The 13,160-nt window shown below is 30.1% G+C and overlaps 1 protein-coding gene across 1 annotated transcript in view; it reads right to left on the bottom strand.

The window, feature by feature from the left end:
- Positions 1–8,047, bottom strand: part of LOC134725821 (5-phosphohydroxy-L-lysine phospho-lyase-like) — a gene marked incomplete in the record, with an annotated part of 14,332 nt that extends 6,285 nt beyond the window's left edge. Inside the window, 6 exon segments of the mRNA XM_063590011.1 lie at positions 968–1,084; positions 2,252–2,342; positions 2,809–2,883; positions 4,245–4,404; positions 6,404–6,522; positions 7,842–8,047. Coding sequence (XP_063446081.1) covers positions 968–1,084; positions 2,252–2,342; positions 2,809–2,883; positions 4,245–4,404; positions 6,404–6,522; positions 7,842–7,897 — 618 coding nt within the window.
- Between the last annotated feature and the right edge of the window lie 5,113 nt (positions 8,048–13,160).

Raw genomic sequence — 13,160 nt, 5'->3', positions numbered from 1 at the left:
AGTCCAATTTTAATGTGCTAGTTTACACAGAAGCAGTCTACAGAAAGACATTCAGACTCCCAATCTTACAAGCCTTAGATCTTACCCCTAAAAGCTGTTTGCTTGGGTGAGAAGTAGTTAATTCAAAGTCTGTAATATGAGCCGGATCAAGATTAAACCTACAACCTCTCATGCTCTGAGCATGCTACTGTGCTTACACTGAGGTGGTTAAAAAATAAGAAATCAATATTGAAATAAGAATCTTATAAAATTAAAACATCATAAGACAATCCAAAATAGTGGCATGTAAGTAAGTAAAAACTGTTAAATAATGGTAGATTTGAAGTTATCATAGGTAAACTGCATTAAGCATGGTTTTACATTCAATCAAGAACCAGAACTCCTGTACTACATGATGAAAATTGTCATAATTGAACTTCAAAGGTATACATGCAGCCATGAGAAAGAACATACCAAAATTTGTAAAGGATCAGCTAGATTCTAAAGCAGTTGCATCAAATAGCTTAGATATGTACACCAGCTAATCAGCCTTACTTAACCAAATTAATAATCAGAAAACCTAGTTTAAATTTTTGTGAACCATGTATATTTGCTCAGGTAAATAAGGTCAGGTAACTATTGCTTATACAGATAGTAAGGTAAGTGACTGATCCTCTGTTGATTCCTATTAATATGCTTTAAGTCCTTGGTCCAAAACAACTACACAAACTCACAAATTACTACTGTAAATTCAGAAATTGTTGCGAGGTTTTTATTATTGCGAAAAATGCGACTGAGTTGTAAAGGCAATAATTTAAACTCGGATTTTGAAATATTTTATATGAATTTAACAGGATTTTTCTCAAAATCGTAAAAATTAAAATTGCATTTAAGTCTAAAATGACAAAATCCCAATAATATATGCACACAATAATTTCTGAATGTACAGTATTTGATTTGATTTCAAATAAAGTTAATTTATGCTTACTTTTCTCTTTTTTTCATGTGCAGATTGTATGATACTTCTGGCTTCATTAGCATACAACAAACCAGGATTAACAGAGTCCTCTCTGTATTTACCTCTGTAGGTATCAGGAAATGGTACCTGTTAAGATATATAGATTTAAATAATTTAATTTTGGATGTAACATGTCTTCTGATTGGCTGACGGTGTTTTGTTTATCAGCTCATAGACATAATTCAGTCATGTGACTGTGACGTCATCAAAGTTTTTCATGGTTTACTTGGGATTAAGGTGGTACCCAACACCTTCACTAAAATTAATTTGCCTCGTTTAATTTTCATAAAATTTTGACTAAGTATTTCCCTTTGACAAAAAATATTAAACTTTCAAAAATTTTGAACCAACAATTTGATCAGAAATATTACACTGGTTATATAGCGGTTTGACCAACACTAATTTTGATTATTGAGAAGCTTAATATTCTCTTAACAGCATGATGTAGCAAGTGAAACTGCGAGCTACTGCTCACTGATGATAACCCCGCCGCAAGTGGATAATATTAATAGTGTAAAAATATGCAAGTGTTCGGTAAACAGGAAGTTGTCGAGTGATGAATCTGAAAATGCATCACACGGTATAGCTGACTTATATAAATCCTGAAACCAAATTTCAGAAATCCTTGTATTGTGGTTCCTGAGAAAAATATGACGAAAATTTTCAACTTGGCTATCATGTGTTAAATCATACAAGTGCTCAGTAAACAGGAAGTTGTCAAGTGATCAATCTGAAAACGCATCACACGGTATAGCTGACTTAGATAAACCCTGAAACCAAATTTCAGAAATCCTTGTATTGTAGTTCCTGAGAAAAATGCGACGAAAGTTTCATGGGACGGACTGACTGACGGACCTACTGACAGACAGAGGTAAAACAGTATACCCCCCTTTTTTGAAAGCGGGGGTATATTTAACGTTTAGATGATTTTACAGAGTTATCTCCCTGTAGTGTTAGGTACCACCTTAAAATGGAATTTAGATTTAAATTATAAGAAATGACTGTAATATTTTTGGTGCTCACTTTAAAATAACCTGTGCATAAATAGTTTGTTTTAAAAGACAAATTCAGAGACAACAAAACACTACATTAATACATTCATATCACAAATACTTCCAACATTGTATGGTTTCAGAGGAGTCTGCCCAGGACATGAAGGGAAAAATAAACACATCTTAAAAATTCATGACGAAAAAAACAACATTTAGAGCATTTTAATATTTAGCATTTTATATGTTAAATTTTTATACATACAACATGGACCCAATCTTTCTTCTCCATCCCTAATTTCTGCCATTTAAATGGACTGAGATCAGCTATCACAGAGACATTACCATGGAAGGCACTACAAAAAAAATCTATTGTGAACATACTTGAATATTCCTGTCATTCCTGAGCATAATTCAAAAGTGACAATTGACTGCTAGGTAGAGTAATAATATAATTTATATACTTAGTAATTTTCTCATTGGAGTTAACTCCCTTTCTTTCTATTAATACATATGCTTGTGATGCAACAAATTCATAAAGTTTTATTTTCATTGTCAAGCTTGAATTTTGTTTACAAAATAGAAGGTATTAAAGATTTCAGTTGATAAAGTAGAAATCTAACAGTTGGTGAGTAATTTATGACAAGTTTGCTATCTTGCAGGTGTAGAAGTTTTTACTTCTTTCATTCTGTTTTAACTTGCTTTTTAAATGTCTTTATTTATGAAATATATGATTATAAAATTACCACTATTTCAATGACAACAAATATTACATTTCTACCACCCAACTCCACTTAATGATGTTTTCTAGATTCTACTTACTGATCAATAACCATAACATCGTGATGTCCAGTATATGATCGACACAACCTTACTGCTAAATCATTGGCTTCAGATCTAAAACATATAACATACAATTTTAACTATACATCAGTTTTTAACATACTGGAATATTAGGGCATATTGGAATAAAATTTCAAAATAACATACCCTAAAGGGCATATGATACAGAAAAGATCTTGCATTTATTTTTCATTATTTTTTTAAAATACTTATGGAAGGAAATTATTAAAATTTCTGCAAATTTTGAATGTTATCTCTATAAATCTTGCGTTAGCAACTTGTTAAATATCAAAGGCTGCATTTTAATTTGTGCTTGCTACTGTATCATATGTCTCTAAATAATAATTCTCTTTCAATAGAAAGATGATGGTTCAAGTTGTAAACATAATAAAGTGATGCCAAAGATTTTGAAAAAACTTAAAACTGCGAAAAAACAATGGTCGCCATTTGATCAGATGATGATGGTATTTTGGTCAAGGTCAACAACAAAAAATATTTTTCAACACTCTTTTTCTATAAAAAATTAAGTAGTATTTAAAAGTCTGAATTGAAAATCGAGGAACTTATATCTAAGAGAAATATTGTCAATAGAAATTGAAACCTCTGTTTAATTAAATCAGACTATGATAAAGAATGTACAGTGTGACATTAATTTCTGAAGCTTAGCAGTCACCATAGTTATTAGTCAGATGTTATGCTATGATATTATTGATTTTATAAAGTTATTACATCATTACGTGTTTATTACAAGAAACTGTGAAATATTTTTGAAAAGAATGTTACTAAGGAAACACAAGCAGCTTATTATTGAAATTTGTTCTGACTCATTATTACTAAGATCTATAATGGCATGTTGTTTTCTTCTTTTGTTAATATTAAAGAAAGGATTGTTTACAAGATTGCCTCAGTATAACATTATATTAACCAATCCTGCATTTTCCATTTATCTGTATATCAACCTTTTATGTAAACTGAGAAATCATAAGTCCTAAACCAGAGGCTCCTTGAAGCCTACATCAAGAATCACCTTTAGTTTAATATTATTTTAAAATACTGTTGATTAATTCATAAATTATTGCAAGGTTTTCCTAAATTCCCAATAATAAATCTGGCATTTTTGTCCTTTCTTTAAAAATCACAATAATAAATACATGTATCAATTTGTGAATTTACAGTTTTACATTGTTGTAGCCTTTTAGTAATTTCATTTGTGTTGTTGGTTTGCTGTGTTACTGATGTATTCATATTTTCTCCTTTTATTCATACATGTATTATAAGCTTGGAAATAACAAATCGAAATATCTGAAGTGAGTATTGTAAGGGTATAAGTATAACATTTTACCAGGATGTTTTTTTTTATTTACACACTTAAGATGTTAAGCAGTAGTATATGGAAAATATTACTTATAACTCACCCCGAGTTTACCATGAAACAAACACACAATTTTTCTGGTAATGTTTCAATCATTCGTTTGGCATATTCAACAGATTTTTCATTTAGGTAACCAGTAGATGCAACCAGTGTGCCTAATTGGTCCTGGCCAGCCCTCGTCACGTGTGGATGACAATGACCTACTGTATAAGAGAAACGAAAAGAGTAAATACTTATTGCACAATACTGTTAACAATAATATCATGAATATAGTAACAACAAAATTTAAAATCAACAAAGGTGCATATATTTATTAACGATCAGCCCTCCAAAGTCTTCATCATAATGCACAGTTTTCCAAATTATCACATTTTTGATTTCGTATATTATTCATTTTAAAATAAATAGGGAATGTGTCCATGAGACATAGATGATGCCCCCACTTGCATATCATAAAGTTGACACTACCCAAATTTGTACTTGTCAGAGTTTTGTGGAAATATGTTTTGTGTATAGTTTGGTTGATGCAAACTTAAGTTAGAGAACTAAAACTAAAAATTCAGCATTTTTTTCCTTTATAAATAGGGATAACTCTTAGTTATGCCACTAAAATTCAAACTTGATCTGTGCTTTATGGTAACGAGCATTGTGTATATTAAGTTTCATAACATCTGGATTAGGCAAACTTAAGTTAGAGAATGAAACCAACTTTGGAATGTATTTACAGATGGAAAAGGTTAAAACTAAATGCCCCTCTCCACTACGGTGAGGCATAATGAACTTATAAATTCTACTTCTGTGGAATTTATAAAATCTGCTGCTCTAAATAATAAATGAATGTTTGAGCTCCTTTGCTTGTATGACTGATACATGTTTAGCTCATATCATAAACTCCACGTGAGTGTTATTTCCCCTTCTATATTCAAAATAAGTAAAATGTAAATGTAATTGGTAAAATATAAGTGATAGAGACCTAGGGTCTTTTGATTTGAAATGAAGAAAATAGGGTCAAGGTCAAAGTCATTTCTAAATTTGGGTTTTGGCTTATTTTCATCTCTTTTCAAACACGATATAAGATATCGACAACATATTTTAACTTAATTATTATTTGCGACAGGTTGTAACACATACATATTGGTTTAAAGGGTATGCTTACATTATATAAGAGTTTTCTCCCCTCTTTTATTTAAAAATATAATTCAGATTTAGGGTCTTTTGATTTCAGGTCCTTGGTTGATGACCTTGAAATTAAGCTTAAGGTTATAGGTTAATTTGACAATCTAGCTTTTGACCTTTGCTTTTACCTAATTTTAAACATGATAAAGCCATGGGACTTTTAGCATTTATAGGTTTCAAACCATTTAACCTTGAAAAAAACAACCTGAAGAGACTTTGAGTAAACCAGAAGTAGCTATTTTTGTACTTTATTAATATAAAAGTATATAAAACCAGATATATTTGGAAACAATCTCAGGTCATTCAAATAAAACTGGAATTAACAAATAACAAGCTATTATTTGAACTTGGAATTATTTTTAATTATGAAATTTGCTTGATTTCTTGTGTTTAAAATTTATAATAAATTTCATGTTTATTTTGTATTATAATGGTTTTAAATAACACTTTCCATACAATGTATTTTGGTTAGATAGTGTTGTGAGCGGCACAGTATATTCTATTGAAATTAGACTATTTTCTTTGTATTAGAAAGTGTTGTGCGCAGCACAGAAAATTTCAGTACAGAATAAACATGGAATCTATTAAAATAATCAATAATAAGAAATCAAGCAAATTCCATAATTAAAAATATTTCCAAGTTCAAATAATAGCCTGTTAAATTATCTCCCGTATATAAAAAATATTGTATAGAAACCAAAGCTGCTAAATATGAATATTCTATAGATACAATTAGGATTTAGTTCTTATCCATTACATCATACAATGTAATACTTTATATGGTCTAAACTTATGAAATACTTCCATTTATAATACATCATAATACCTATTATGTATTGAAAATACTACCTTTTATATAATAAAATATACCATAATTAGAAATACTGCCATTACCTCATAATAAAGGAAAAGTATTGTATGTTGTTCAATACTTACCATGAGAGATACCACATGTATACATTTGGTGCTGTCTACGTAACTTATATTCTTACCATGAGAAATACATGTACTGTCTATATAGCTTACCATGAGAAATATTACCAATACAATCTAGATACTCATTGCCAGTGTCATCATACATGTACTGTCTGGAAGCTTGAACAATCTTCAAAGGGGCACTTTCAAAATGTAGTTTACATGCTCTTCTGCAATAGATTATCAGGGATACACATCAATATAATGAGATGTGAGATACATATGCACAGATTTCATATATGATTAGATAATCAGGGTTCTCAGTTAGAATTTTGAAGGCAAGATCATGGACTCTTCATTTTAGGCCATAAAAAGCCCAAGAATGAGAAGTGGAAATTTAATTCCTTTCTAATAATTTCATTCAACATGATAAAATAGAAAAAAATAAATGGAGATGTGGCCATGGGACACAGATGATGCCCCTGCTTGCACATCATATAAGATTCTAAAGGGATAAAACCAAAGAAAATTAATTAAAGTGCTTGTACAGAACATACTCTATTTCCAATTAAGGGCCCACAAGGGGCATACAGAGCATACATGAATAAGGAAAAAGAATATTAATTTGATAGATACATAGATACAAACATTATTTTACATACAGTAACAATACAATTACTAACTCATATTCATTTTAATAAATTTACCAACAGCATTAAGGACCTGATTGTCTTCACAGTTTAATAAATAAATAAATTTATGCTGATTATCCAGTATAGAAAAATTTGGAATTCTTTGGCAAACAAAGTCAAAGAGAGCATCTCTATCTGATTTAAAATTTTCACAGTTAGTTAAAAAATGGATTTTATCTTCAACACAGCCAGAGGAGCATTTTTTGCAAATTCTTTCATTTCGTGGAATATTTGAAAAACGTCCAACTTCAATTTGAAGCTTATGAGCAGAAATACGTAATTTGCATATAGATCTTCTTAAATCAAAGTCCTTAATTAAAGAAAGATAACCAAAATCTTCTTAAATTTCACATAATTAAACAGTTTTCCATCAGAAGCTTTAATTTGGCTAGCATACCAATTGCTAATATATTTAGTGTGAATTAATTTGCTAGATATGTTCGTACATGTAAGCACCGAAGGGTAAAGATACGCTATTTGTCTGCCATTACTGGATATCACACAGGTTCCCTTAAATGAGGTCATGAAGCAAAATATCTGATGCCAGAATGGAAAAGTGATTGTTGTATGCAGGGTCAGCCATGATTAGAGATAAGCAGTATATATATTATATTACTATAATTATAATCCTCATTTTTAACAGTTGTTAACTATGTTTCAGAAGAGAAAGTGTATATCTATTTCTTTAAAACAATTATATATGCCCATAAAAATGAACAAGTAAAAATATCATTTCATCATTAATACAATAATTTTTACAAGATGTAGAATTTCAAATTATAGTCTAGACCAAATCCATAACTTATGTACATGTATGATATTATGTAAGTCACATGTATGATACATGTATCACTTACCCCATGTAATTTCTTTTCATTTGAAGAGTTTGTTTGAAAGTCTGTTTTTCCGGCATTTTGAAGAGATATAAAAACAAATTCAGATGCTAATTAATGACCATTTCTGCAAGATAAACGTTACGGACAAAGACACCACAGTAGAATTTTCGTTTTGTAAACAAGTCAACTGTTCCTGATCTTGTGAAGAATACATAAGAAGACGAAAATAAACCGGGAACCAGTCTACTGACGTTTCTTTTTAAAAAGAAAAGCAATCGTGAACCTGATTACCTTTTGAACTTTCTAAAGGTGAATGGCCTATCCTTTAAAAGAAGTATCAAGAAACGAAGAAAGGATTTCTTTAAGATTTTTGTTTTTATAATTAAAGAGAAGCAATGCATCTTATAAGTGATGGAACCTGCACAACCAGTCTATTAACATTAATTAACGTTTCTTTTTGGAAAAGAAAAGCAATCGTGAACCTGTTTACCTATTGAATTATGTAAAGGTGAATGACCTCATTCTTTAATTGCAAGAATTATCAATGTAAAAGAAGGAACTAAAAGAACATATTTTTAAAGCCCGAGAACACTGTTGTTTCGTAGTGCAATTCTTTTAGACAACTTGAAATTATATTAAAATTACTAATATATGTAAAGGGGGTCTAAAATCATAGTCAGTTTGACAGTTTCAAAAATACTGTTTTGACCAGTTTCTTAACATAAAAGATTCAGCACCTACATTTTTTTAAATTGCATCCCTTTACTTAATATTTCATGCATGACATATAAAGAAATGAATTCATTGGGGGAAAGGTATGAAAAAAAGTTATACACTGTTTACACTAGGGACTTTATTCGTATACAAATCAGACAACGAAAATCAAAGGGCGATAAATATCTATCCATAACTGTGTCCTTGAACCTAATGATTGCAAAAAAACAAAAAAAGATGAAAATTGAGACAAACAAGTAGTACACTACACACGAAAAAGGAAAATCTATTACGTAAAAGTGAAAGAAACGAATTAAAAAAAAAACTCATGGAACTGCTAGTTTTCGTTCTCAGACTACCAAACTAGGCAATGGATGACGAAAAAAGATGTGAAGGTATACCAAGTACGGTTCGAAGTCTACTATTTAAATTGACAAGTAAAACTTAAAGAAATTTTAGAGTTATCCCTCTTCATATAGGAGAGGTGAATTGACTCTTCGTCCCCATCTAAAGAGTTTATACACATTGTATTAAGGTTATTGTTCTTATGAATCATTTCTAATCAGTATCAAAGTTAAATGTATGGATAATGCCCGTAAAATAGCTATATTGTATAGATTTATATGTCTTTAGCTCTGTATGGTTCTTTGAAAATACCATGTGGTCATTTCTTGAAAAAAAAGATTGACTGCTTATACAAGCATTATTGCATCTTCAGGTGCACGTATTTTGTGACGACAGACCTTTTTTCCAAAAACGTTTGAATATATGTTCCAAACCGTATTTGGACCTTACGCGTACGGTCTGGACCGTATTCGTAAGTTTTTCAAAATACTCATACGGTCGGACCGTACGCGCACGGTTTGACTAATAACAAGAGGTTAGTCAAGTTTATTAGATATAAGTGCATATAACAGATCTTAACTGCAATGGTAACTGTGGACTTGAATTTCAGGACATAACACTTTTTTTTATTAATGTATGCTGATGATATGATTTTGATGTCAGAATCAATCCAAGGCTTACAAAATATGTTAAATACTTTATCTGGTTATACTGAGAAATGGGGTCTTTCAGTTAACACCAAAAAAACAAAGATAGTAGTTTTTCGTAAAGGTGGGAAAATTAGTCTTACTGAGACATGGATTTATAATGGTAAACCATTAGATATTGTAGATCATTTTTGTTATCTGGGTGTGTTATTTCATTATAATTGTAAATTTTATATTACTCAAAACCACTGTGCTGAACAAGGCAGGAAAGCTATGTTTAGTATGAGGAAAAAGGCATTATCCTTATACCTGAACACTGTTACTTCTATAAGTTTATTTGACACTTATGTATGTAGTATTTTAATGTATGGTTGTGAAGTTTGGGGTGTGCATAGAGCACCAAATGTAGAAAAAGTTCATTTGGACTATTGTAAAACATTACTAGGTGTCAAGAGATCCACTTCTAATGTAATGGTATATTATGAATTAGGAAGATTTCCATTGTTATATGAGCGAAATTTTAGGATGCTCAAATTATGGACTAAAATTCACGGTAGTGAAAATTGTATTATAAAGTCTTGTTACAAAGAACTAGTAGCAAATAGCAATAAATGTAAAAACTGGGCCACTTGTATTAAAACAATTTTATATGATCTTGGTATGAATTATTATTGGGACAACCAATGGGTACTTTGTTTGGATAGTTCATTTTTACAATTAACCAAACAACGAATATATGATCAAGCTAAACAAGAGTTGCATTTTACGCTTGAAACATCACCAAAGTGTAGATTATATAAGTTTATTGTGTCAAATGTAGAATTACAATTTTATTTACAAAAATGTATTCCTGTAATAGCTCGTAAATGGATAACGAGAATTCGCCTGTCCTCACATAATCTATGCATTGAAACTGGTCGTTTTTATGGAATAAGTATAAATAGTAGAATGTGTATTGTGTGTGATAAAAATGTAGTAGAGGATGAATTTCATTTTATTTTACAATGTACAAATTATAATGATATACGTAAAAAGTTTATCAGAAATATTATTGGACTAGACCGTCAACTTATAAATTAGTACAATTGCTTTCTGTTCATGAAAACACTAAGGAACTCTGTAATTTAGGAAAGTACTTACTCTATGCATTTAAGTGCAGGAATAATATTTAAGATCTATATGTTTATTATATGTAGTATGAAACTCACAAACTGTATAATATGTAACTGTTATTTCTGACGTTTGTTATTTATGTGTATGTTAACGCTATACAACTTGTAAACTGTATATTTATGCATATTATACTGATAAACTGTATTGTTTAAAGTAAATAAAGAATTAAACTCTAAAATTAATATAAATAGTTCAATTGTAATTGAAATAGATTTTAATTACTTAAAAAAAAGCACGCTTATTAAATCTGTTAAGTCTCTTTTAATTAGCATGTCGATGTCATACATTACATTTTTTTTCTGTATTCAATTTTTCTCATTGAAATTGAAGAAATTGGAGTAAGCATAATGTGGGAGGACAATTGTTTTAGAATATTACAAAAAAAATAATGCAAAGCTTAGGAACATGCATGAACTGCAAACATGTAAATGTAAAAAAAATATACGTTACTTGTGGTAGCAAGTGTCACCTAGTGCGAGAGTACAAAAATAGGATTCCGATGTACAGTTCAACAAATATTTAATCCATCTAATTGTAATAACATTTGTAAAACTAAAAACAAAGATTTCGATTAATGTTTCTTTAAATTTAACCTATTTGATTCAATAACATGTATTGCCAGCTGGACCGTATCAAATATTGATCAAAGATCTCGTTTGTAACAATAACATGTTTGACGAATTTGACAAGCTCAATAATCCCGGGTGAACAACGAGATGGAACTACCAATGGCATCAAAATCTTCAAAAAACTAATGCTGAATTATTGATATCCTATTTATTGCCCTGCCCCATTCTCGATAGTTTTTAAATCATAAGCATTACTTTCAGAACTGTGATAAAATGCCGGTAGAAAGTAAGAAAGCACACAATTCATATCATATATAATGTTTTCTGCTATGAAAACATGCACGACGGCCACAATTTGGCGTCCCAGCGGAAAACCTAGGACTTCTTGGATAGCTTGCTGTTTTTTAAAACAAAATCAATAATACCTAGTACTAGTATTTCATTTCTGTGTAAAAGTTTTTTTTTAAAGGACCCGAACAAACGAAGTTCGAAACAAGAAAAAAACATACCATATCTAACATTTTTATAAGATTAAGGATTATATTGGAGATTAAATCAATATATATATTGAAAAGACTAAATATATTACTATTCTAACGGATCTTTGGCGAAAACTTGTTTCAACCGTAACTTGAAAAATGTTTATGTTTTTTTTATTCTTATTATGATTTTGTCAATACCTCAATCGGATGGTATCAGAATTAGTTGACACATTTGCTTTAATCTCAAACTTATTGATTTTTCTCCTATATAATATACCAGCGTTGATACTCTATACGGACTTATTTATAATTATTATTGTGTAAATAGCACTTTATGAATTTTGTGTATCCGAAAGTTGATTTCTGAATCAAGTTATACCTTCATCAGGAACGCTCAACCAAAAAATCTTAAGGAAACCAAGGATGTATTACTACTTGAATAAATGAGGAGCATTACATATAGTGTATATATAAATGTATCTACATGCACCGTTATTGTAATTAAATGAAGGTGTAGCTTGAAAATACAGCAACTAACTATTATTATAATTATAAACTATTGCTACAATAAATTTCATTCATATAAACATACCCCATGTAACTTCTTTTCATCTGCAGAGTTTGCCTGAATGTACGTTTTTCCGGCATTTTGAATGAATTCGTAAATGAATTTGGTAAGCTGATGTGCTAATTGTCTGATTTCGCAGTCACGTTTTTGTTATGTAAAGTATTAGTAATTTGACAGAGTTATTTTCCTTTGTCCATACACTGTCCATCCATGTTAGTTCAGGTAAAGGTTAACGTATGTTTAAACCAATTATTAGTTTTAGTAATATTAATTCTTGTATCTTCTTGCAATTTCTAGTTTTGAAACACCATCTTACTAAAGAGGAGTGTTACAATGTTTTCATTGTACAAGTTGACTCAAATTTAAAATGAAATAAAAGGAATAAATTACTTTTGGAGTGTCAAGAACTCGTTGGAAGTACTTGATAAATTGCATGCTTATATTGGTGATTTTGAATCTGTTCAAAGTTTTGATTTTTCTACCCTGTATACCACATTGCCTCACATTCTCGTTAAGAAAAAAATTCACACACCTGATTAAATGCGCATTCAAAAAATCAGAATGTGAATATATATGTTCAAACTCTTTAAGGTCATTTTTTAGTAGCAATAAACAAAATAACTATGTTAATTGGACATGCTTTGATACTATATATGCCCTTGAATATTTACTAGATAACATTTTTGTTCGCTTTGGGGATTCCGCATATCGTCCGATTATCGGAATTCCAATGGGGACTAACTGTGCACCACTTATTGCGAACCTCTTTTTGTATTGTTATGAGTTACAATTTATGACAAAAATAAGCAAAGACCCATCAAAACAACATCTGATAAACAAAT

Source organism: Mytilus trossulus, chromosome 7 (genome assembly GCF_036588685.1).
Source record: "Mytilus trossulus isolate FHL-02 chromosome 7, PNRI_Mtr1.1.1.hap1, whole genome shotgun sequence".
NCBI classification, from domain to species: Eukaryota; Metazoa; Mollusca; class Bivalvia; order Mytilida; family Mytilidae; genus Mytilus; species Mytilus trossulus.
Note: the sequence above shows the minus strand (reverse complement) of the source record. Positions and strands in the feature narration are given on the sequence as shown.